Source organism: Nerophis ophidion, linkage group LG06 (genome assembly GCF_033978795.1).
Source record: "Nerophis ophidion isolate RoL-2023_Sa linkage group LG06, RoL_Noph_v1.0, whole genome shotgun sequence".
NCBI classification, from domain to species: Eukaryota; Metazoa; Chordata; class Actinopteri; order Syngnathiformes; family Syngnathidae; genus Nerophis; species Nerophis ophidion.
In genome coordinates this window covers 79580923-79607887 of record NC_084616.1, presented here as the reverse complement: position 1 = coordinate 79607887, position 26965 = coordinate 79580923, and the positions used below count along the sequence as shown (strand labels likewise).

The following is a 26965-nucleotide window of genomic DNA, read 5'->3' as shown; positions in this document are numbered from 1 at the left end:
TTCAAAGCTTCAACAATTAGTTTCCTCAATTCCCAAACGTTTATTGAGTGATGTTTAAAGAAAAGGTGATGTAACACAGTGGTGAACATGCCCTTTACCAACTACTTTGGCACGTGTTGCAGCCATGAAATTCTAAGTTAATTATTATTTGCAAAAAAAAATAAAGTTTCTGTGTTTAAACATCAAATATATGGTCTTTGTAGTGCATTCAACTGAATATGGGTTGAAAAGGATTTGCAAATCATTGTATTCCGTTTATATTTACATCTGAAACAATTTCCCAACTCATATGGAAACGGGGTTTGTACAGCTGACATCAAGTACAACAACGACTGGGCTGTTGACTTGTGACGAGCTGGAAAGATAACTTGTTTTAGTATGAACTCATAAGTCAACCGGAAAAGCAATACATTTATCCGCGCTAAAAAGAAATACTTGCCCTCCCAGTTTCAGGGAGGCACATGGCGTATGACCAATAGTCGCATTACAGCGTGTGTATGTACCCTGGGACTTCACATGTTGGTGTAAGAATAAAATCAGACTAATTTAGTGCATGGAAACGTAGTCGACGTAACTGTAACTAGTTTATAGTCTTTGTCAATGCTTGGTACTATTTTCTTCCAGGAGGAAAAACAACAAAACTACAACTCAAGCATTATGCCTGTATATGGGAAAGTGGAATGAATAGCAGTCTAGAGTGGCCCTGGCTTGCCGGGTCATAATTCCCACTGCCTGTCCACTAAATCAGAGCAGCGCGGTAGAGAGTGTGCTGCCACTCCACCCTACATGAAATAGTGACAACATAAGCTCAGCATTATGAGGCCTTTTAGAGGGCTTCAATCTGCAAGAGCTTTTTGGTCGGTGGATTATCTAACACGACAACTCAGAGCTTCTTTTGCATTTATTGCCACTTAAAATGGTTGCCTGCAAACAAGTCGACGTGCGACACAGTCGTGGCGTTCCAGATTCAAGTACGCCAATGTCTCCTCTCCGTAGAGACGGAGCTAAGAAACAGAGCGAGTGCTCAGATTGCAAAATGGAATTGGACTTGCAAGTAGTGATTGGAGTGACTCATTTAAATAGTATCAAGTGAAGCATTAGCATCAAGCAGTGAATCACTTAGTGTTGAATCACACTGATGATGTTCTTGTTTTAAGAATTACACTTGATGAGCTTCCATTCATCTACACTATAATTGCTAGTCGGGAGGGCACGCTGAGGCCAAGTGGGAAGTCTCGGAGGTCTCGAGCGCACGGGCAGTACCTAGGGCGAGGGCTAAACTCATGTATTTACACCCTCATCTCTTCTTTGGCTCGGGCCTGAACAGATGGTTTCTGTTTTTCCTGGCAGATTTGTGACAGAGCCACAAAAGGCCCCTGCTTTGACATGAAGCCAAACGGTTTAGTCCGTTACTGGCAAGAGTAGGGAAAGAAAGAGGACAGGGGAGAACAGAAAGAGAGGGAGGGCCGAGTGTGGAGGGGAGCCGAAGAGGAGCGATAAAAAGCCTAGAAGCGGATAACAATGGACAATCAAACAGAATCTGACCACTAGTTCTTTCAAAAAACAGCTCTGGGAAAAAAAAAATGTGTGCAATAAATCCTGGGAGCTGAGAGCTTGGTCAACAAGCTTTCACAACTATTTGGGGTTTTGGGGCTGATTGTGAGTTGTGCTAACATCCATTAGTGAAGCCCGAACATGCACACTTTTCGTGTTTACTGGCTCACGTAAGAGAGGTAAATGGATGCTTGTGGCAGTTAAATATGCTTGACTGCCAGACATACAGTGGGGCAAAAAGTATTTATTCAGCCACCGATTGTGCAAGTTCTCCCACTTAAAATGATGACAGAAGTCTGTAATTTTCAGCATAGGTACACTTCAACTGTGAAAGACAGAATGTGAAAAAAAATCCAGGAATTCACATTGTAGGAATTTTAAAGATTTTATTTGTAAACTATGGTGGAAAATAAGTATTTGGTCATTTCAAACAAGAAAGCTCTCTGGCTCTCACAGACCTGTAACTTCTTCTTTAAAGGGGAACATTATCACCAGACCTATGTAAGCGTCAATATATACCTTGATGTTGCAGAAAAGAGACCATATGTTTTTTTAACCCATTCTTGAACTCTAAAAGGGTGAATTTGGCGATTTAAACGCCTTTCAATTGATAGCCTGTCAGAGCGATGACCTTTCACCCATGACGTCACAACATGAAGCGATCCACCATTTTCTCAATCTTATTACACGTACCAAGTCAAATCAGCTCTGTTATTTTCCATTTTTTGACTGTTTTCCCGTACCTTGGAGACATCATGCCTCGTCGGTTTGTTGTCGGGAGGGTGTAACAACAAGAAAAAAACAACAACTTAGATTTATATCGCACTTTTCTAGACACTCAAATCGCTCACAGAGAAGTGGGAACCCATCAGTCATTCACACCTGGTGGTGGTAAGCTACATCAGTAGCCACAGCTGCCCTGGGGTAGACTGATGGCAGCGTGGCTGCCAGTTTGCGCCTACGGCCCCTCCGACCACCACCTATCATTCATTCATCATTCATTCACCAGTGTGAGTGGCACGAAGAGAGACGGATTCAAGTTGCACCAGAGGCCAAAAGATGCAAAAGTTCCTCGTTTGTTCTGCAAACTTTACAGACGACAGCTATGCTACAACAGAGATGGCAAGAATGTGTGAATATCCTGCGACACTCAAAGCAGATGCATTTCCAACGATAAAGTCAAAGAAATCTGCAATATCGGAAAATAGACCACCACTGAATCTGCCGGAATGCGTGAGCTATTCAGGGACGACAGCGGTCTCTTCCCGCAGACGAGCGAGGTAAACCCCCCGGATGTCTTGGCTAAGACGTGATTCATGCCACTTCTTTTTCTGTCTCATTTTGTCCACCAAACTTATAACGTTGTTCATGAATGCACAAAGGTGAGTTTTGTTGATGTCATTGACTTATGTGGAGTGTGCTAATCAGACATATTTGGTCACGGCATGACTGCAAGCTAATCGATGCTAACATGCTATTTAGGCTAACTGTATGTACATATTGCATCATTATGCCTCATTTGTAGCTATATTTGCATCCAGCCTTTCCCTCCACCCACATTTAATGCCAAACAAACACATACCAATCGTTGGTTAGAAGGCAATTGCCGAATTTGTCCTCGCTTCCTCCTGTGCCGCTGTCTGTCGTGATATGGCTCAATAGCTTCAGTTTCTTCTTCAATGTCGTTTTCGCTAACTGCCTCCACACTCCAACCATCTGTTTCAATACATGCGTAATCTGTTGAATCGCTTACGCCGCTGAAATCCGAGTCTGAATCCGAGCTACTATCGCTATACCTTTCTGTGCTATCCGCTCATGTTTGTTTCTGGTGGTTTCACGCTGTGACGTCACAGGATAATGTACGGGTAGATATACCGATGGTGAAAATCAGGCACTTTGAAGCCGTTTTTCGGGATATTGCGTGATGGGTAAAATTTTGAGAAAAACTTCGAAAAATAAAAAAAGTAACTGGGAACTGATTTTTTTTGGTTTTAAACCTTCAGAAATTGTGATAATGTTCCCTTTTAAGAAGCTCTTCCGTCCTCCACTCAATACCTGTATTAATGGAACCTGTTTGAACTCATTATCTGTATAAAAGACACATGTCCACAGCCTTAAACAGTCAGACTCCAAACTCCACTATGGTCAAGACCAAAGAGCTGTCGAAGGACCCCAGGAAAAGAATTGTAGACCTGCACCAGACTGGGAAGAGTGAATCTACAATAGGCAAGCAGCTTGGGGTGAAAAAATCAACTGTGGGAGCAAATATCAGAAAATGGAAGACATACAAGACCACTGATAATCTCCCTCGATCTGGGGCTCCACAAAAGATCTAATCCCGTGGGGTCAAAATGATCATGAGAACGGGGAGCAAAAATCCCAGAACCACAAGAACCAGAACCTGGTGAATGACCTGCAGAAAACTGGGACCAAAGTAACAAAGGTTACCATCAGTAACACACTACGCCGACAGGGAATCAAATCCTGCAGTGCCAGACGTGTCCCCCTGCTTAAGCCAGTGCATGTCCAGGCCCGTCTGAAGTTTGCCAGAGAGCACATGGATGATACAGCAGAGGACTGGGAGAATGTCATGTGGTCAGATGAAACCAAAATAGAACTTTTTGGTATAAACTCAACTCGTCATGTTTGGAAGAAGAAGAATACTGAGTTGAATCCCAAGAACACCATACCTACTGTGAAGCATGGGGGTGGAAACATCATGCTTTGCGGCTGTTTTTCTGCTAAGGGGAAAGGTTGACTGATCCGTGTTGAGGAAAGAATGAATGGGGCTATGTATCGTGAGAGTTTGAGCCAAAACCTCCTTATATCAGTGAGAGCTTTGAAGATGAAACGTGGCTGGGACACACCGCCCGGGCAAAAAAGGAGTGGCTTCGTAAGAAGCATTTCTATCCAATCCAATCCACTTTATTTATATAGCACATTTAAACAACAATAACGTTTCCAAAGTGCTGCACAGCCATGTTAAAAACAATATAAAAAAAAATATATATATATTATGCTCCACCAATAATAAAACAAAAAATAAATAAAAATAAAACCAATAAAAACAATATAAAAACAAATATGATTAAAAACTATTTTAAAGGGTAAAATCAATTAAAACAGTAAAATAAAAATCAAAGTGTATAAAAAACACAGAGGACAACAGAGGACAGAGGACCACACAACTCACGTAGTGTTAAAAGCCAAAGAATAAAAGTGGGTCTTAAGACGAGACTTAAAACACTCCACTGTGGAAGCAGTTTGAACATGGAGCGGCAGAGTGTTCCAGAGCTTAGGGCCGACCACAGAGAAGGCCCTGTCTCCCCTGGTCTTAAGTCTGGTCTTGGGCACCACGAGTTGGAGCTGGCTCTCGGGCCTCAGAGCGCGCGCAGGAATGTAAATTTGGATGAGGTCCGAGATATATTGAGGTTCCAGTCCATGTAAAGATTTAAAAACAAACAGCAATGTTTTAAAATCAATTCTAAAATGAACAGGGAGCCAGTGCAAACGCTGAAGAATTTGGGTTATATGCTGGCGTTTCCTGGCCCCTGTTAAAAGTTGTGCTGCCGCGTTCTGGACTAACTGCAACCGGGAGAGAGCTTTTTGGCTAATGCCAGCATAAAGTGCATTGCAGTAGTCCACGCGACTTGAAATAAAAGCATGCACGACTTGTTCAAAAAGGTTAAAAGATAAAAACGGTTTAACCTTTACTAAAAGACAAAGGTGATAAAAACACGATTTTAAAACGCCATTGACTTGTTTGTCTAGTTTAAAATCGCTGTCTATAGTGACGCCAAGGCTGGTGACTTTGGGACGCACATAATTTTGCAATGGTCCCAAGTCAGTGAGGGCCGGACCAAAAACTAAAATTTCCGTTTTTCCCTCATTCATTATTAAAAAATTCTGGGCTAACCAAGCCTTGACGTCGCATAGACAGTTAAGAAGGGGTGTCAGGGGGCCGTGGCTTTTTTTTTTTGAAAGTCCTGGAGTGGCCTAGCCAGTCTGCAGACCTCAACCCCATAAAAAATTTGTGGAGGGAGTTGAAAGTCCGTGTTGCTCGGCGACAGCCCCAAAACATCACTGCTCTTGAGAAAATCTGCATAGAGGAATGGGCCAAAATTCCAGCTGCAGTTTGTGCAAACCTGGTAAAGACCTATAGTAATCGTTGGACCTCTGTTATTGCCAACAAAGGTTATATTACAAAGTATTGAGTTGAATTTTCGTTATTGACCAAATAATTATTTTCCATAATAATTTACAAATAAATTCTTTAAAATTCCGACAATGTGAATTCCTGGATTTTTTTTTCACATTCTGTCTCTCACAGTTGAAGTGTACCTATGATGAAAATTACAGACCTCTGTCGTCATTTTAAGTGGGAGAACTTGCACAATCGGTGGCTGACTAAATACTTTTTTGCCCCACTGTACATGTAGTTAATCACCATAGAGTTTAGAGCTGCATGATAAAAAATGATATACCAGGGGTGTCAAACGTAAGGCCCGAGAACAGTTTTAATCCGGCCCGCGGGATGAGTTTGCTAAGTATAAAATTGAGTCAAATTTTTTTTATGAAATAATCTGCTGTTCTAAATGTGTCCACTAGATGTCGCAATAGCAATTCTTTGTATCTATGTAGATTATGCTACATATGTAAAAAAACAAACAAAAAAACACGTTAGTACATCAGTCGCGGAAAATGATCAAACTACATAAATAACATCCTGTAATTTGATTTTAAAATTATTTTTTCATCTTGATAGATTGAAAGTTAACACCAATGAGTTGAGTGATGAACATTATCACCTAATTTATTCAGAAAGTATAAATAACGACAGATAAAAGTAGAATACTATAAACTGCAACATGCAAGTGTAAAAAAACAAAAACAAACTACGTTATGATTTGTACATTTTCTTAATGCGCTTGTTCTATTTTCAAACAAAGAAAACAAGCTGAAGTTGTCTTTATTTTTAAGTTATCGTGGCATGATTTTACCAGTCTGGCCCACTTGATTTAGGAGTACATTTTTCTCCATGTGACCCCTGATCTAAAATGAGTTTGACACTCCTGCGATATACGATATGTGTTTGATAATGCAAGTTGATGACACATTCTATTGGTATCCCGCAAATTTTACAGTGCGGTGTGTGTCACTCCCCGGTGCAAATTTGTGTGCTTAAAACAATGTAGCGCCCTCACTAGCTAGATAGCAGCTAACTAATCCTCGCCTCCAAGGTGGAAAATAAAGTACGTTTTCTAAAACTATCATTATCACTGGGGAACGAGGGACAGCTAAACACGCTACACTACTGCAGAAATATTTAATACATTAATCCATCCATCCATTTTCTACCGCTTATTCCCTATGTGGTCGGCGGGGGCGCTGATGCCTATCTCAGCTACAATCGGGCGGATGGCTGGGTACACCCTGGACAAGTCGCCACCTCATTGCAGGGCCAACACAGACAGACCGACAACATTCACACTCACATTCACACACTAGGGCCAATTTAGTGTTGCCAATCAATCTATCCCCAGGTGCATGTCTTTGGAAGTGGGAGGAAGCCGGAATACCCGGAGGGAACCCACGCATTCACGGGGAGGACATGCAAACTCCACACAGAAAGATCCCGAGCCCGGGATTGAATCCAGGACTACTCAGGACCTTTGTATTGTGAGGCAGACACACTAACCCCTCTTCCACTGTGAAGCCCGTATTTAATACATTGTTTAACTAAAAGCTTTTATGAATTGAAATCAAGGGAAAACTACAGAAGGCATGTTTTCAGTTAAGTCTAAAATAGATGCACAGTGGCGATGGCTTGTAGGCCCTGTGCAGACGGCAGCAGCTGAATAGTAAAAAGACCTTGATTGGCGGTGCCGTGTGTATGTGAATGGCGTTTAAATAGACAACCCTTCCCTGCTGTGCAGCGTCTTTCTGTAGGAGAATGACTGAATAAACTCCGCTTTCATAGGTCAGGGATGCACACGCTGAAGAATCAGCACTCGTGTTTTTCCTGCTGTAAGCGATTTTCCCAATGAAAGCAGATTGGATAACAACAGAGCTTTTTTTGCTGGAGGCTCAAGCCTGTGTGTTCTGCTGATAAGCCTGTTCCCAAAAACCACAACACGAAGCCGAGCAAAGAGCTCAATTATACCAGGAACTATAGCTCTCTCAGCTCCATCTTTCAGAAAGAAAAAGGGGCTTTTTTGCCTCGCGTCTTGTCAGTTAATAGAACATCAATACAAATGGGTTGAGCTTCCGCCAGCCCACAGCGATTTGACTGCCCAGACAACTTAGATCATTTGCACAACACGGAAGCGGTTCTGTCGCACTTCTGACAGCTGCCGTTAACTGGCCCAGGCGTCTGTCGTTTGGAGCTGCTTTAATTAGTGTTTCGAGTAAAGTATTTATAAATCACGCTCATGCCCAAGGTTCTGGCTGCTGATCTAAGGACATGGCAATTAATTCCCTTTGACGTTTGTGCAGATCGTACGAGGGCAAACATCTGCTTTGAGGGCTGAGTTGAGAACAGTTTTTGCCTGTTGGACATCCGGTTAATGACAAGACCTGGAGGGTTCCAGTGCTCCCTTTTCTTCGAAAGAATGAGGATGCTGCATTTCTTAGCACATCTTAGCACCAATAATGGGACTTTATACACTGACATCCATCCATCCATCCATTTTCTACCGCTTATTCCCTTTCGGGGTCGCGGGGGGCGCTGGCGCCTATCTCAGCTACAATCGGGCGGAAGGCAGGGTACATCAATACTCAAATGTTAAAGGGGACCAGTGATGAATTTCCTGACTTATAAACGTTGTTGCAATGTTGAATACTCGTGTTAAACAATGCCAAATCATCAAATAATAGAGTTCATGCATTTTGGCGTGAGCTAGTGTAACAAAGGCCTGATTTGGTAAACCTCACTCTCTGACAGCTTCAAGAGCAGTGGTAGCTATCGGGTTGAAAATCTGAGGTTTTAGCCCAGTAGTCAGCATGCTTGCCTCTCATGCCAGCGACCTAGGTTTGAGGCCCGGGTGGAACAGTAGAGAAAAACACAACGCAGCTTTACAGGCGAGCACACAACCGCTATACTTGTATGCAGTTTTGGATGCCTGTGTTCTCGGGGTTTCGCCGTCTGGCTACAATGTAATGTCACCACAAGGCCAATGTACTTTTTTAGTCATTAAAGAGGTCAAAATATGCTTTTTCTCTACATTTAAAACGGTTCCTTGTGGTCAACATAACATGTAACTAATAGTGGTTCTTTGGTCAAAATTTTACATAGAATACGGATGTGTCTTATTTACGTGGCTTCTCGTTTTTGCCCCGTTGTCCATGTTGTAGTTTTCAGCGCTTCCATAGCGAGTCTACTGACAAATGTAAGTTCGAACTATGTGCTAATTTGTATGAAAAATGGCAACAGTGGAGAATGCATGTGCATGGACGAGCCAGTCTGCCCCATAACAAAAGAATAGCGAAAAATAAGGAGCTTATTGACTATAGCGTTGGACTACAATGGTGGACTCAAGCAAAGGACTAGGGGTACATTTTTATCAAATATGGAGATAGTCGCTAATGTAACAATTGGGGAAAATTCCAAACAGCTCTTTTGGAGGAAGTATGAAGCAAGGCAAGATTGTAGGGGTGTGGGAAAAAATCGATTCGAATTTGAATCGCGATTCTCACGTTGTGCGATTCGGAATCGATTCTCATTTTTTTATAAATCGATTTTTTAAAATGTTTTATTTTATATATATATATATATATATATATATATATATATATATATATATATATATATATATATATATATATATCTCAATCCAACAAAACAATACACAGCAATACCATAACAATGCAATCAATTTCCAAAACCAAACCTGACCCAGCAACACTCAGAACAGCAATAAACAGAGCAATTGAGAGAAGACACAAACACAACACAGAACAAACCAAAAGTAGTTAAACAAAAATGAGTATTATCAACAACAGTATCAAAATTAGTTATCATTTCAGCATAGCAGTGATTAAAAATCCCTCATTGACATTATCATTAGACATTTATGAAAAAAAAAAAAAAAAGAACAATAGTGTCACAGTGGCTTACACTTGCATCGCATCTCATAAGTAGGGCTGCAACGACTAATCGATTAAATCGATTAAAATCAATTATAAAAATAGTTGGCGATTAATTTAGTCATCGATTTGTTGGATGTACTGTATGCAACGCGCATGCGCTGTGGCTCTTTTTTTCCCCCTCTAAACCTTTATTTATAAACTGCAACATTTACAAACAGCTCAGAAACAATAATCAAAATAAGTACAAAAACGGTAAAAAACAGCGCCAGAGTGGCTGAGGCTACGTCTCATGTGGTGGCAGTGAGCCAGTCAATGATGTGTCATGTGCAGCCCACTTGACCACACCGTGTCCTTTGCCTAGAAGCATTCGAAAAATGGCGGAAGAAAACAGGAGCGATAGTGCAGCGGAGAAACATCTTGAGGTTAATGCTTAATGGAGAAAAGTGTACGACTTAAGTCGTCCAAAGTGTTGGAACACTTTACTTTAAACACTGCAAAGAAGACATTTCCTGCAAAATGTGCAGCATGGACGTCATGTGGCACGGAAAGACAACATTGCTTCGGGAGCACCTGAAGAGGAGCCATGGATGAAGGGAAGAACTCAAGGTACGTAACTTTAAGTCCAGAGTCCGGATAAATTGATCCATTGTGTCCGAGATTTTTTTTAAGGCAGCGCTGCAGCAACTGTTGTGTATTAACTTTCAGAGTGTTAGGAACGTGTTGGAGAGTCGACGACTTCATTTTCTGTGTTGTTATGAGTCGCAACGGCAGCTCTTTTTTGTGAGTAACGTTAACCTTATCAATTTCTTGCAACCCGGGGCTGATAAAGTGTCCCCGGCACATTTGACTCCGTTTTGAGAGCGAAAACGCACGGTTAACAATTTAGAAATAAACATAACGGACAGAAATATCTCAGGTTCATTTCATAATGGATTGATGTAGCCGGGCCCCAAAAAGCCATATACATCTATTTACGTTATGAAGGTGCTGGAATATTTCATGCTATTATTCAGAGGCAGCCTAAAATGAATCCTTCATTATTCACAACAGAAACGTGTACAATATTTGACCCAGTTCTGATCTGACGAGTAACATTTCTGTGTTGTTATTGTTGTATTCTGCCACTCCAAAGTCCATTTATTTAATTTAGCTGTTTTTTTTTTTAATGTGGTGGCGTAATTGCCTTTTACGCTAGAAATGATTAATACAATCAACTGGGTGTGTATTAACTCCTCTCTGAGCTGCAACCTTATCGTGGTAGAGGAGTTTGCGTGTCCCAATGATCCTAGGAGCTATGTTGTCCGGGGGCATAAAGCCCCCTTGTAGGGTCTCCCAAGGCAAACAGGTTCTAGGTGAGGGATCAGACAAAGAGCAGCTTGAAGACCTTTATGAAGAAGAAACATCATGGACCCAGATTTCCCTCGCCCGGACGCGGGTCACCGGGGCCACCCTCTGGAGCCAGGCCCGGAGGTGGGGCACGATGGCGAGCGCCTGGTGGCCGGGCCTGTTCCCATGGGGCCCGGCCGGGCACAGCCCGAAGAGGCAACGTGGGTCACCCCTCCAATGGGCTCACCACCCATAGCAGGGGCCATAGAGGTCGGGTGCATTGTGAGCTGGGCGACAGCCGAAGGCAGGGCACTTGGCGGTCCGATCCTCGGCTACAGAAGCTAGCTCTTGGGACGTGGAACGTCACGTCACTGGGGGGGAAAGAGCCTGAGCTAGTGCGCGAAGTCGAGAAATTCCGGCTGGATATAGTCGGACTCACTTCGACGCACAGCAAGGGCTCTGGAACCACTTCTCTCGAGAGGGATTGGACCCTCTTCCACTCTGGCGTTGCCGGCAGTGAGAGGCGACGGGCTGGGGTGGCAATTCTTGTTTCCCCCCGGCTCAAAGCCTGTACGTTGGAGTTCAACCCGGTGGACGAAAGGGTAGCCTCCCTCCGCCTTCGGGTAGGGGGACGGGTCCTGACTGTTGTTTGTGCTTATGCACCAAACAGCAGTTCAGAGTACCCACCCTTTTTGGGAACGCTCGAGGGAGTACTGGAAAGTGCTCCCCCGGGTGATTCCCTTGTCCTACTGGGAGACTTCAACGCTCACGTTGGCAACGACAGTGAAACCTGGAGAGGCGTGATTGGGAAGAATGGCCGCCCGGATCTGAACCCGAGTGGTGTTTTGTTATTGGACTTTTGTGCTCGTCACAGTTTGTCGATAACAAACACCATGTTCAAACATAAGGGTGTCCATATGTGCACTTGGCACCAGGACACCCTAGGCCGCAGTTCCATGATCGACTTTGTAGTTGTGTCATCGGATTTGCGGCCTCATGTTATGGACACTCGGGTGAAGAGAGGGGCGGAGCTTTCCACCGATCACCACCTGGTGGTGAGTTGGCTGCGATGGTGGGGGAGGATGCCGGACAGACCTGGGAGGCCCAAACGCATTGTGAGGGTCTGCTGGGAACGTCTGGCAGAGTCTCCTGTCAGACAAAGTTTCAATTCCCACCTCCGGAAGAACTTTGAACATGTCACGAGGGAGGTGCTGGACATTGAGTCCGAGTGGACCATGTTCCGCACCTCTATTGTCGAGACGGCAGATCGGAGCTGTGGCCGCAAGGTAGTTGGTGCCTGTCGGGGCGGCAATCCTAAAACCCCTTGGTGGACACCAGCGGTGAGGGATGCCGTCAAGCTGAAGAAGGAGTCCTATCGGGTCCTTTTGGCTCATAGGACTCCGGAGGCAGTGGACAGGTACCGACAGGCCAAGCGGTGTGCAGCTTCAGCGGTCGCGGAGGCAAAAACTCGGACATGGGAAGAGTTCGGGGAAGCCATGGAAAACGACTTCCGGACGGCTTCGAAGCGATTCTGGACCACCGTCCGCCGCCTCAGGAAGGGGAAACAGTGCACTATCAACACCATGTATGGTGCGGATGGTGTTCTGCTGACCTCGACTGCGGATGTTGTGGATAGGTGGAAGGAATACTTCGAAGACCTCCTCAATCCCACCAACACGTCTTCCTATGAGGAAGCAGTGCCTGGGGAATCTGTGGTGGACTCTCCTATTTCTGGGGCTGAGGTCGCTGAGGTAGTTAAAAAGCTCCTCGGCGGCAAGGCCCCAGGGGTGGACGAGATCCGCCCGGAGTTCCTTAAGGCTCTGGATGCTGTGGGGCTGTCTTGGTTGACAAGACTTTGCAGCATCGCGTGGACATCGGGGGCGGTACCTCTGGATTGGCAGACCGGGGTGGTGGTTCCTCTCTTTAAGAAGGGGGACCGGAGGGTGTGTTCCAACTATCGTGGGATCACACTCCTCAGCCTTCCCGGTAAGGTTTATTCAGGTGTACTGGAGAGGAGGCTACGTCGGATAGTCAAACCTCGGATTCAGGAGGAACAGTGTGGTTTTCGTCCTAGTCGTGGAACTGTGGACCAGCTCTATACTCTCGGCAGGGTTCTTGAGGGTGCATGGGAGTTTGCCCAAACAGTCTACATGTGCTTTGTGGACTTGGAGAAGGCATTCGACCGTGTCCCTCGGGAAGTCCTGTGGTGAGTGCTCAGAGAGTATGGGGTATCGGACTGTCTGATTGTGGCGGTCCGTTCCCTGTACGATCAGTGCCAGAGCTTGGTCCGCATTGCCGGCAGTAAGTCGAACACATTTCCAGTGAGGGTTGGACTCCGCCAAGGCTGTCCTTTGTCACCCATTCTGTTCATAACTTTTATGGACAGAATTTCAAGGCGCAGTCAAGGCGTTGAGGGGTTCCGGTTTGGTAACCGCAGGATTAGGTCTCTGCTTTTTGCAGATGATGTGGTCCTGATGGCTTCATCTGACCGGGATCTTCAGCTCTCGCTGGATCGGTTCGCAGCCGAGTGTGAAGCGACCGGAATGAGAATCAGCACCTCCAAGTCCGAGTCCATGGTTCTCGCCCGGAAAAGGGTGGAGTGCCATCTCCGGGTTGGGGAGGAGACCCTGCCCCAAGTGGAGGAGTTCAAGTACCTAGGAGTCTTGTTCACGAGTGAGGGAAGAGTGGATCGTGAGATCGACAGGCGGATCGGTGCGGCGTCTTCAGTAATGCGGACGTTGTACCGGTCCGTTGTGGTGAAGAAGGAGCTGAGCCGGAAGGCAAAGCTCTCAATTTACCGGTCGATCTACGTTCCCATCCTCACCTATGGTCATGAGCTTTGGGTCATGACCGAAAGGATAAGATCACGGGTACAAGCGGCCGAAATGAGTTTCCTCCGCCGTGTGGCGGGGCTCTCCCTTAGAGATAGGGTGAGAAGCTCTGCCATCCGGGAGGAACTCAAAGTAAAGCCGCTGCTCCTTCACATCGAGAGGAGCCAGATGAGGTGGTTCGGGCATCTGGTCAGGATGCCACCCGAACGCCTCCCTAGGGAGGTGTTTAGGGCACGTCCAACCAGTAGGAGGCCACGGGGAAGACCCAGGACACGTTGGGAAGACTATGTCTCCCGGCTGGCCTGGGAACGCCTCGGGATCCCCCGGGAAGAGCTAGACGAAGTGGCTGGGGAGAGGGAAGTCTGGGTTTCCCTGCTTAGGCTGTTGCCCCCGCGACCCGACCTTGGATGATGGATGGATGGGTGTGTATTAAATTACATGTAAATGATGCTACCATGTACGTTCATAATATGGTTTCTCTCATTTCAGAAAGAAACAAGGCAGCCATAGCAACTTGGTACAAAGGAAGGTGTGCACACCACAGCAAACGGCTGCATTGACTGATGCTACCTGAATATGTTGCTAACTGACATGAGGCGACTATCAATGGTGGAGGATGAAGGTTTTAGACAAAGGATTCACGTCCTCAACCCTGGTTACACTCTTCCTTCAAGGACCCATTTTACCAAACTGATGGAGAGGAAATACAAGCAAACATTCCAAGCAGTGCAGAATGACATAAAAGCCACACAGAGCAAATTGCTCTCACTACTGATGTGTGGACAAGTGTAGCCTACCTTGACAATACATGCCACTACATTGGAGACAAATGGAACATGAAGTCAATCTGCCTTACGACCATGCCACGAGAGGAACGACATTCAGCATCCAACATTGCAGGGTGGTTGGAATAGGTAGTAGCCAGGTTTGAAATTCCCCTAAGCAAAATTATTGCTCTTGTGCAGGACAATGGTGCACTTTATTTAAAAAAAAAAAAAAAAAAATTACCACTTGCATTGTTTTATTTGGCAAGTCGAAAGGACATGGTGCCAGTATGCTGTTTTTTTTTTTTTAAATAAAGTATTGGAAAGGATAGAAATGTAGTTTGTCTCTTTGATCCGATTATTAGTCGATTAATCGAAGTAATAATCGACAGATTAATCGATTATCAAATTAATTGTTAGTTGCAGCCCTACTCATAAGCTTGACAACACACTGTGTCCAATATTTTCACAAAGATAAAGTAAGTCATATTTTTGGTTCGTTTAATAGTTAAAACAAATTTACATGATTGCAATCAGTTGATAAAACATTGTCCTTTACAATTATAAAAGCTTTTTACAAAAATCTACTACTCTGCTTGCATGTCAGCACACTAGGTTAGATCCTGCTGAAATCCTATGTATTGAATGAATAGAGAATCATTTTAAATCGGGAAAAAATCGTTTTTGAATCGAGAATTGTGTTGAATTGAAAAAAAAAATCGATTTTGAATCGAATCGTGACCCCAAGAATCGATATTGAATCGAATCGTGGGACACCCAAAGATTCGCAGCCCTACACAATTGTTTTATAAACATCTATATCATGCTTCCATGGTTTGATTTAAACTTTTCGGGACTTGCGCAGATCCTAAATACACAAAAACAGGTACCAATAGGTAAGAAAAGTTGGTATTGCATGATAGGTCTCACTTTAACTAATGCTCCAGACTGAGGAAATGCAAAAAAAGGTAGAACAAATTGTTAGTTATTTAATCTTGGCATGCAACACAAATGTGTGACTTGGAGTGACATAAATGCAACTGAAAGCAGCTGTTTTTATATGACTGAATCGCTTGCAGGTGTACCTATTGTTGTGACCAGGTAAATCTATATAATGTTTACAAAGTTTAATTTCGATTGTGTCAAGAAAAAAAATAGCGGTAACAACTTCAAGGAATATATTTTAACAGTGCACCTTTTCAAAAGATAAATTAGGATACTTTTAGAAAAGGTAGGGTGTGGTTTCATTTGCAATCCAGATTTAAACAACTTGCAGACCAGCCCAGAAATGGCAAACAAATATGACTTTGAAGCAAATGACACCAATTTTACACAAAAGCATATCCAAAAGACCAATAGGAAGTGATCTAAATGTAGACTGTAATCACAATAGGTCCCCTTTAAGACCATCCATTCATTTTTCTACCGCTTGTCCCTTTCGGGATCGCGGGGGAGTGGCTGGAGCCTATCTCAGCTGCATTCGGGTGGAAGGCGGTGTACTCCCTGGACAAGTCTCCACCACATCGCAGGGCCAACACAGATAGACAGACAACATTGACACACTACGTCAATTATTAAAATTAAGGATTTATTTTTAAATTAAGTTGTGTTGCAAAAAAATACAGAGATTATATTTTTTCCTATCACTGTCAAGAATGATGCTAATTTTGTGCCTGAAAATGTAGTGAAAAAAATTCAAGTGGAGACTTTGATGAAAGATTTTAGTTCATAATTAAATATATTATATCAGTGGTAATAAATAGAGGCTTCTTTGAAAAATGCCATTGGTCTTTAAAACTATTAAATACGTGCAATTTTAAATATACACACTTGTAATTTAACAGTAATTTTTTATAGTCCCTAAAAACTATTTTAATTTTTGAGATGAATGAAGACTGAGCTTTAGTTGATCCGAATGCACCTTAAATGCAACTTTTTTTAAACTAACAGCTATCTCTGAATCTGCGGTTTCAGCATGTTTAGTTGTTTGCACACTGAAATGAAGCGAGTGTTCCATGACGTCCAAACCAAGTAAATCGTGGCAGCAAGGCCAGTCAGATGACACACCCATTTCCCTTGCAGGCCTTTATGCGACTTTATATAAAGCATTCCTGAGTGTTAGTCAGGCTTGGAGTGTTTACACAGAGCTGGGTACTTTACACTCGGCGCTGGCTGTTTGAGCCACGCTGACGCTTCAGAGCCGGTGTGGAAATGGACCCGTGGAACACCGGGTGGTTATATAATAATGAATATGACTGGGATAATGGTGAAGGAGACACTGCATTTATGTGTTTGCGTTGATGCTTTGTCTTGAAATGTACATGGCGGAACAGAAGTGTGCGGGAACAGCCGGAATGATTGTTGTGTTTGTGTTCTCGAGGTAGGATTTGGAAAAAAGAGGGTAGGAAATAAAAAGAGCTTTCCTGCGGGTATTAACTGGCACTAGCTCAGATCAGTCTTACAGCGAAAAAAAAGCAAGTTGAATCATAAGCAAGAGTTTTTCCCCCCCTCAGTGCGACATGCTAGGCTGTTAGTGTCTACACAGCTAACGCCCAGCCTTCTTAGCTTTCCCCTCCACAATTGCGCTGTCATTTCCCCCCACATTTAATATGTTTAAAGGGCAGTTTATTTTCCATTTGCAGGGAGAAAATTAATCTCTCTCGGCTCTGTGGCAGTGGCAGGCCTCCATCCACGAGGAGGTCTATTTACCTCAGCGGCCAAAGTAGACTCCTCTCCGGGTTGACTTGGCTTAATACCTCCTTTTTATAACCATTAGTGCCTCATTTTATAACCAATCAAACAGACCACTCACATATTTCCAAATATTCAAACACAGACATGACACATTAGTGAAGGAACAATATGAAAGTTTGAGATCAGGGTTATTGTGATCAAAATGATCCCGGTTACCATTATCACAATATTGTTGAATGTGCTCAAAAAGTACTTTTACACACAATACAAACTTTTACCCAAGTTTTATTGTACAATAAATAGATTTCAGGTTTTATAGTGTTTATTAATGATAACGGTGGTTGCACACTTCATTTCCTGTTTATGTGACGTCATGCAAGTTTGCTTCATGTCTGTATGAATTAGGTTCAATGTGCACAATTTAATAACTTAGTTGCTTGGACAGCAATGTGTTTATAAAACATGTGTTTTTGCAAACGTGTCTCCACTTGTGTTGTTTTTCACATTTCTTGTTCTTTTTCTTTCTTACAGCACTCAATTAGGTTTGATTGATTCACACCGTATTTGTGCGGTGATTGATTCACACCGTATTTGTGCTTGTAAACTGCATAACGTGATATAAATACGCGCACTTTCAAATTTTCAATTTAACTCATTTATTAACAAAACTGTTCCATATTAATATAATGATAATAAATTAAAGGAAACTATTTTGTTTTTCACAACACCTCAGTCACCTTTCATTAAGCATATCTAGCCTTATAACTGTGGCTATAATAACAAATTAACAAAAAGACAAAAGCTTACTTTTTTTGCGTTCACTGAGGTAGCCGGACAAATTAAGTAGACAACGAAAATAATACACCATGTTGTGTAAAAACTACAAAATTATTCATATTAACTCAGCTCTAAGTTTTGAAAAAGGTTACAAATTATACATTACATGATCTTGAAACGTACAAACAAGTCCAACAATGGACTAATAATTTCCATCCTATGTTCTTTAAAACGACAGCCTCCCAGCATGATGAACCGATGCACCACTGTCCTCTTGGGGGCGTATAAGCGTAAAGCTCTCATTTTTAAGTCAACTTATTTTATTTTTTTCCACTTTATAATTTGCCTATTGAGTTAGACTGCCGAAAAATATGATGAACATTTCCAAGCATTTCTAAGCACTTGACCCAAAATTTAAGTATTTTTCAAACCTTGAAAACACAACATTAAAATCCAAACATTTTCAAGATTTTTAAGCACCCGTACGAACCCTGACTACGTCAATGTGTCATGTATTCATGTTAGCATTTAAGATAGCAAGTAATTAGCACGCAAGCTGCCTAATGTTTAGACAGGTGTAGGACATTTGAACGTATGACGTTTTTGTGTCTAGTATTACGGTTTTTGTAAGTGCGCAGAGCATAGATGTATGTATATGTGGAAGACTACATACGCGAGAACTGTAAAGAAACATCTCTATTTGGTGAACAGGCATCTTTGTTATAATATCTGTGTTTTTCAATAACCACAGAAAGCCCAGACACTTTGTTCCCAATCGCCGTAAACTTGCAGCTCGAAGTATCAACGGCCGACTCATTCATATCTATGCCTGACAGCGTTGTCACACTGTGTGGTAATTATTCTCTCTTCTGACTAATTCATCAACTTAGTATTTTTTCCGCTTCTTACTTCTTACCTGGTTACTCGCTACGCCAGTCATGTAAAAAATGCGGCCTGCGGGCCGGCTCAGGCACGCAAACAGGTTCAATCTGGCCCGCGAGAGGAGTTTGCTAAGTGTAAAATTGTGCTGCATTTTTAAATCAAAGAAACTGTGGTTCTAAAAGTCTCCATTGTATGTCCCAATAGCAATTCTGTTAGGCAAGCATATAGTTTATTTTGGGGGAGCAAGTATACCAAGCAAGAGGTACACGGTAAAGCGGGGCTGCGACTCCTCCCCCTCAACCTAATGTAAAATAAACAGGGGTAAAATAAACAATTGCTAACCTCAACTAAAATGCAGGATGAGACACTGCACAATTGATATAGATCTGTGAAAAAGATTTTCTTCTGTGAAAATTTAAAGAAAGTCAACAATGGAAATGATAAATCTGGTTGTTGATACATAGAAGTGTGTTTAATTATGCTTCATTTTGTTTTTGTGCAATCATATATAGGTTGTGACTTAAAGTTTAATTGGTTTGTAGGAACACAGATAATAAGTGTAATTTCAGATGATATTATGGAGCGTAGATGTTGAAAACCCAAAATTTCTGGCAATTGCACTTTGAGAAACGTTGTTCTTAAATTGTTTGACTATTTGCTCACGCAGTTGTGGACCAAGGAGTGTACCTCGCCCCATCTTTTCTTGTGAAAGACTGAGCATTTTTTGGGAAGCTGTTTTTATACCCAATCATGGCACCCAACTGTTCCTAATTAGCCTGCACACCTGTGGGATGTTCCGAATAAGTGTTTGATGAGCATTCCTCAACTTTATCAGTATTTATTGCCACCTTTCCCAACTTCTTTGTCACGTGTTGCTGGCATCAAATTCTAAAGTTAATGATTATTTGCAAAAAAAAAATGTGTGTCAGTTTTAACATGAAATATGTTGTCTTTGTAGCATATTCAACTGAATATGGAATGAAAATGATTTGCAAATCATTGTTTTCAGTTTACAGTCAGACTTCTGTTTGAATGTACAAAACATTTCTTTTCTTGCTTCATTACTTCTCATTCAAGCTAGCTTAGCGCCACGGCTAGCATAGCTTGTCCTTTCCTCCAACCTTTATGTGTCTGTGGTTGCATTAAATCTGCATTTTAGAATCTCCTGTATTACTTTATTTAAAATGCATTAATAATCAATATTTGGACATTTTTCCATCAATTCAAAATCGATCATTAATTTTTACGATAAATACAATTTGATTTGTTGATACTAACTGTTAGGACTTTTACAACAGTTCATTATTACACCGGCAAATTTTCTCCCAAGTACAATTGCACTATATTCGTGAGGTTCAAATTGTGTTTTAAAGACATGCTTTGAAGACTGCCAGCGCTGTATTGCCACATTGTCAGCATCATTTTTAAAGAGTCAAAATGCCTACATAATACTAATAAGTCAACATGTGCAACAGTCAGGAGTAACATGCACACACACTCCACTTAGTGGAGATATAAATCAAGAACAAGTCATCTTAAAGAGGAACATAAAGTCTGGGCATTGGTATGTTTTGTTTCTCAGCGTGGTCAGGACTGAGTGTTAATCATTGCTAGGTCTGGATTTGACCCAGTTGTACTGGAACAGTGCTCTCACACAGTGAATATCAACACACTGTGTGCAGTCTGGCAACTATGACATGTATTTATTATCACTTGCGGAAAAAGTTATTATAACCCAAAATGAATTATATTACACAAAAAGTACATGCAAGTTTTTTAAACAGTTAATTTCCATATAACATAACATGTTATGGCCGCATCGCTGCTCTTTGGCTGACAACTTCCATAAACATGTCACAACTGACTTGCTTACTATTTGCGCATGCATTTGGGTATTTTTTGTGTCTTTCTGTTAATTAAACATATGTAGTAAATATGTATTTTTAGTAACTTCAATACAAGATAATAATGGATTTAAGAAGTACTTAAACACTGATGAGGTTTTAAAACACTCAGGCTGAGGTTTTACTTATTATTTTGGTTAACAAAATGAAACAGGTATTTTTCATAAGAGGGGAAAATAAATACCGTCTCTTTGTTGGGCAGGAGCTCCTTCCGGATCCTGAAGAAGTTTTTTCCGAACTGTCTCAAGCCTTTAATGAAGCGCTTCTGCAGATTTTATAGGAAAAAGAGAAGGGGAAGGGGGGAGAAAAAAACAGTTATTTCAGATCCAGCGCCACTGTGAAAAACAGTTTTCCTTTCAGTCGACTGTGGTGGCAGAGTTGTGAAGTCTATTTATTTACAAGGCTGCGTAGCCATTTAAAGAGCGGAGCAAACAGTCATGTCAGGGTACAAAAGAGAGGAAATGACAAGTAGGGCAAGAGAGACGCAGAGGTTACATTTTCTTATGTGGGGGCAGATGTTAAACAAGACACATGTTGATCACTAAAGTGAAGTTCAAAACCAATACCTGAACTTCCTCCCCAAATATATCTGTCAGTCTACAGTTGTACATTTTGTGTGGAATGGAGAAATACATATTGACAAAAGTGAAACTAAGTGAACATGATGTGAGAAACTGCGGCTGTTTGCGAGTGTAAAAGTGTCATCTTAATAAGGAACACAACACATATACTTTCTACTCCAGCCATCTAAATACACCTCTTTTCCTTCAAGAGCTATGCATTGCAAGCCATAAAAAGCGGAGGCTGAAAACATGCATAGCCTCTAAAGCGAACAACCAACAGATTTACTTTCTTGTTCCAGAAGCAAGCCCCGGTCCGTTTCCATCAAGTAACTCCGGACAAAAGCAGGCAAAAGTCCTGGCAGTGAGCCGAACAAGCGTCTACATCCACACAGGTAATCGGGGGGTATATCCACAATGCCTCCAATGTAACATAGCTGTTTTTCCTCTTGTTTTTTTTACAAGCACGGAATAGCTTGTCACTCTCCGCTCTTCCACTACAAAGGGGAAGGCTTTACATGTGATCTTTCTGCAAGAGAGCCTCTGGTTTGCAGCGGGAGGAAAATCCCGGAGTGGAGTCCTGGGATTCCCATCAGGAATTCCAGCATGCACACACTCCATTTCTTCAATACCACACATGAACACCCAGGGCTACGATCTGTTATTAGATGCAGCACAAGAGCTGGAGACTCGGTGCTGGGTACGCACACTTTGACACACACGTTTATGGTAATGTACAAGCAGGAGAGCAGCCGGAGAGAGGAGACGGGCTGCTATGTGATGTGTGGAGAAAGGTCTCGGACACGGGAGGAAGGAGGCGAGCGATGAGGAAAACCCGACACAGAGTCTTTACTAAGAGTCAGGGGTTGGGTTTCCATGTTATGTAACCAAAAGGTTGTTTACGCGTGGGGAACAAAGCCCAGATTTACAAGTGGACGAGAGCCAGCAGAAAAGAGAAAAGGGTAATGAAAAGATACGTGTGTTTAAACAAAAATATGATAAAACAAGTTACATAAAATATAAAAGCTAAGATTGAATTTCCCCAGCTAAGAACTAAAGAAAAAAGAGCATGTTGCAGCAGTCACTTGGCTCAGCAGTTAATTTCCAATAATCAGAGAGAAAGTGTAGTGTTTGATTAGCCAGCAGATGGTGCCGTCTCCAACTGAAGCGCTTCGCACAAGCATGTCTCCAACCACACAACCTTGAACAAGCATATTGCCAACATGTTATCTGCGTACAACCAGGTTTGGCAATACACACCATCAGAATTGCAAAGCTGTGTAACATGCAATGAAAAAGTGAGTAAGAAGGGTTACATGAATATCTGAATACTCTTTAAAGTTGAGGTAAATTTAAATTTTTCCAGCCGTCAGGTTCCTGTCTGCCCTAATTATGTCATCTTAACTACATAATTTACACGGTCTGTCATGCGCCTCCCCCATTCTGCTCTTCACTTCAGTTTTGTTTCTCTTGCTGCCTCTCTCTCTACATGCAGGCTCCAGTTTAAGGCTCCATTTCAGCTGCCTGGGCTCGCTGCTCTCCAGCCCAGCTAATAAATCATCCGCCAATCTGCTCCCTGAATCGCTCTGCCCCCTGCTCTTATTGCTCCAGCCCACCGTCGCTAGGCAACACAGCAGCAAAGGAGGGGTTGCAAGAGTCCAGGCAGGCAAAGCGAGAGGGGGGGTTTAAAGCTGGGAGCGCTACCAAATGGTCATCCGCTGTGCAGAAACAGGCTTCTGTGTCAGGAGTGTGTTGTAGAGAGCTGGCGCTTTTCGCCCGCCCCAAGTTTCCTCTCTCTATTGTGAAGTGGAGAAAAGACCGAAAAAACTCCCCCCATCAGGTCTTTGTTGCACTTCCCGCTTAATAGTTGAGCTGGAAGTTGTAAAACGGGTTTTAATAATATGTATGTAAGCATCGCTAAGATGGTATAATGGCTTGTGTGGGATACTTCATTCCTTCTACATGAGAACACTGGTACAAGTCAGGCTGAGGGCAACAAAACCCCTTTCATTCAATACGAAGCCATTATTGTGGACTTGTAAAAGGCTGACCTTTCAGGCTGTGGACAAACCTAAGTGGCGAGGGGGCAGTTGAGGACTGCCACACGAAACCGAGGACTACTTGTGACTATAATTGTTATAGTCATAGTAATTTCCCTAAAATATCTTTCAATTTTAGTCATATTTTAGCCACCTATAGTGTCAATTATTTTGTTATTCTCTTAGTTTCCATGCACTAAATTAGTCTGATTTCTCAAATAATTGTGTTTTTTCTATTTTCACACCAACATGTGTCCATTATTGCTAATCAGCAATGATGGGCAGCAACAAGCTACATGGAGCTGAGCTACGTAGTTTAACTACATTTTCCAGTAGCTTAGCTACTTTTTTAACAAGTAGCTTTTCCTGTAGCTTAGCTAATTTTAGGCCCATGTAGCTTACATCAAAGGTACAAAGCCAGAAAATGGACTGTTAAAGTCACACACACACTAGGTGTGGTGCAATTTGTCCTCTGCATTTGACCCAACCATCCCCTGGGAGGTGAGGGGAGCAGTGGGCGGCAGCGGTGGCTGCGCCCAGAAATCATTTTTAGTGATTCAACCCCCAATTCCATCCCTTGATGCGGAGTGCCAAGCAGGGAAGTAATGGGTCCCATTATTATAGTCTTTGGTATGACTCGGCCGGGGTTTGAACTCACAACCTAACGATTTCAGGGCGGACACTCTAACCACTAGGCCACTGTGAATCTAGGAATAAAAAATAACATAGAAAATAAAATGACCTGGATAATTGAGAAAATCCATGAATACGAAAAAAAAAAAAGCCATGATGATTGTTTAGTGTTTGTATGATGAGTCACAATTGGCTCGGGTTAGGACGAAACATTACAGACTGGCCGATCAGAGGCAAGCTAAAGTGGGTCATCAAAATTCGTAAATAAACTCCAAACTGGCACACAAACTCATGTCACATGACGACTAGAGACCCAAGAGACAAAAGGGACAATTCAAGTTGACAACTCAAACAAATAAATAAAAGAAAACATATTCGAAAATGGCAATTAGATTTTCCCTTTAGTGATGTAGATGACATGCAGGAAACCCACAATATCCGTAGTCATATTTAGAGAAATGTATGTGTTTAGAGAAAAAAATGCCAATAACCTTAGTTTCAGTTATTTACTCTGTAAACCAAAATCATAACTGCTCTCTTCATCTAAGATGTTAAACACAAATTTAGGAACACACAGTAATGTGAGTTGAGTTCATGAAAAGTTTTACCGCACATAACCATTATCAAATGTTCCCAAACAACACACAAGTCATTATTTTTTTTTTGTCAGGATATAGATAGAGGTTTTTTTTACTGTACATAGTTAGAGAATATAAATAACATAACAGGGGTCGGCCAAAGACAAGGAAAAATAAAATACATACAGTGGTGTATGGGGACCCCTAGAGGTAGTTGTAGAGTATGTCCAGCTAAATGACAGATAGTTAATCGTAACGGACCCTTATTGGGTCCATTTGTACACTCAGTTACATTAACATTGATATTATACATGTGGGCCCATAGGTAGAATGCCGTTAAAAGTAGATTCAACGTAGCAAACTATTTTTGCCGTGTAGCTTGTAGTATAGCTTGCTACAATTCTCCGGGGATAGTTTCCCCTCTAACTTAGCTACATTTAATCGAGAGTAACATGTACAAATCCCCGTTTTCATATGAGTTGGGAAATTGTGTTGGATGTAAATATAAACGGAATACAAATATTTGCAAATCCTTTTCAAACCATTTTCAATTGAATGCACTACAAACTCAAGATACTTGATGTTCAAACTCATAAACTTTATTTTTTTTTTTGCAAATAATAATTAACTTAGAATTTCATGGCTGCAACACGTGCCAAAGTAGTTGGGAAAGGGCATGTTCACCACTGTGTTACATCACCTTTTCTTTTAACAACACTCAATAAACATTTGGGAACTAAGGAAACTAATTGTTGAAGCTTTGAAAGTGGAATTCTTTCCCATTCTTGTTTTACGTAGAGCTTCAGTCATGTAACAATCCGGGGTCTGCGCTGTCGTGATTTACGCTTCATTATGCGCCACACATTTTTGATGGGAGACAGGTCTGGACTGCAGGCAGGCCAGGAATGTACACGCACTCTTTTTTTACAAAGCCACGCTGTTGTAACACGTGCTGAATGTGACTTGGCATTGTCTTACTGAAATAAGCAGGGGCGTCCATGAAAAAGATGGCAGCATATGTTGTTCCAAAACCTGTATGTACCTTTCAGCATTTATGGTGCCTTCACAGATGTGTAAGTTACCCATGCTTTGGGCACTAACGCACCCCCATACCATCACTGATCATGGCTTTTGAACTTCGCGTCGATAACAGTCTGGATGGTTCGCTTCCCCTTTGGTCCGGATGACATGATATCGAATATTTCCAAAAACAATTTGAAATGTGGACTTGTCAGACCACAGAACACTTTTCTACTTTGCATCAGTCCATTTTAGATGATCTTGGGCGTTTCTGGATGTTGTTGATACATGGCTTTTGCTTTGCATAGTAGAGCTTTAACTTGCACTTAAAGATGTAGCGACCAACTGTATTTAGTGACAATGGTTTTCTGAAGTGTTCCTGAGCCCATGTGGTGATATCCTTTAGAGATTGATGTCGGTTTTTGATACAGTGCCGTCTGAGGGATCGAAGGTCACGGTCATTCAATGTTGGTTTCTGGCCATGCCGCTTACGTGGAGTGATTTCTCCACATTCTCTAAACCTTTTGATGATATTATGGACCGTAGATGTTGAAATCCCTAAATTTCTGGCAATTGCACTTTGAGAAACGTTGTTCTTGGAACTGTTTGACTATTTGCTCACGCAGTTGTGGACAAAGGGGTGTACCTCGCCCCATCCTTTCTTGTAAAAGACTGAGCATTTTTTGGGAAGCTGTTTTTATACCAAATCATGGCACCCACCTGTTCCCAATTAGCCTGCACAGATGTGGGATGTTCCAAATAAGTGTTTGATGAGCATTCCTCAACTTTATATCGTATTTATTGCCACCTTTCCCAACTTCTTTGTCACGTGTTGCTGGCATCAAATTCTAAAGGTAATGATTATTTGCAAAAAAAAAAATGTTTATCAGTTTGAACATCAAATATATTGTCTTTGTGGCATATTCAATTGAATATGGGTTGAAAATGATTTGCAAATCATTGTAGTCAGTTTATATTTACATCTAACAAAATTTCCCAACTCATATGAAAACAGGGTTTGTAGTTTAGCTTACTACATTGTTTTTTGAGACCAAAATAATCACTGATGTAATACTACATAATAATGCATGTATAGCCTTTCAAATGCAATACACTTGTATTTGTCCTATATTTTAACATTGTAATTGAAATGGAAACTTTTAAATCTCCAAGTTATATGAAAACAATCATACTTTGTTAGTAAAGTTTTGCACTTGAACAAAAATCACAACCAAAAACAATAAAATATGTTAAGGAGATTGAGGCCCCTCAAATATACACAACTAAAACAATAAAGGGGCTAAATAAAGTATTG

General features: G+C 42.0%; 1 protein-coding gene across 5 annotated transcripts in view; it reads right to left on the bottom strand.

The window, feature by feature from the left end:
• The window catches only part of LOC133555292 (arginine-glutamic acid dipeptide repeats protein-like), a 90589-nt gene that overhangs the window by 19756 nt on the left and 43868 nt on the right, over positions 1–26965 (bottom strand). For all 5 annotated transcript variants that reach the window (XM_061904939.1, XM_061904941.1, XM_061904940.1 and 2 more), the window contains one exon: positions 21005–21085. In XM_061904939.1, the coding sequence (XP_061760923.1) occupies positions 21005–21085 (81 nt within the window). The remainder of the gene's footprint in view (positions 1–21004; positions 21086–26965) is intronic.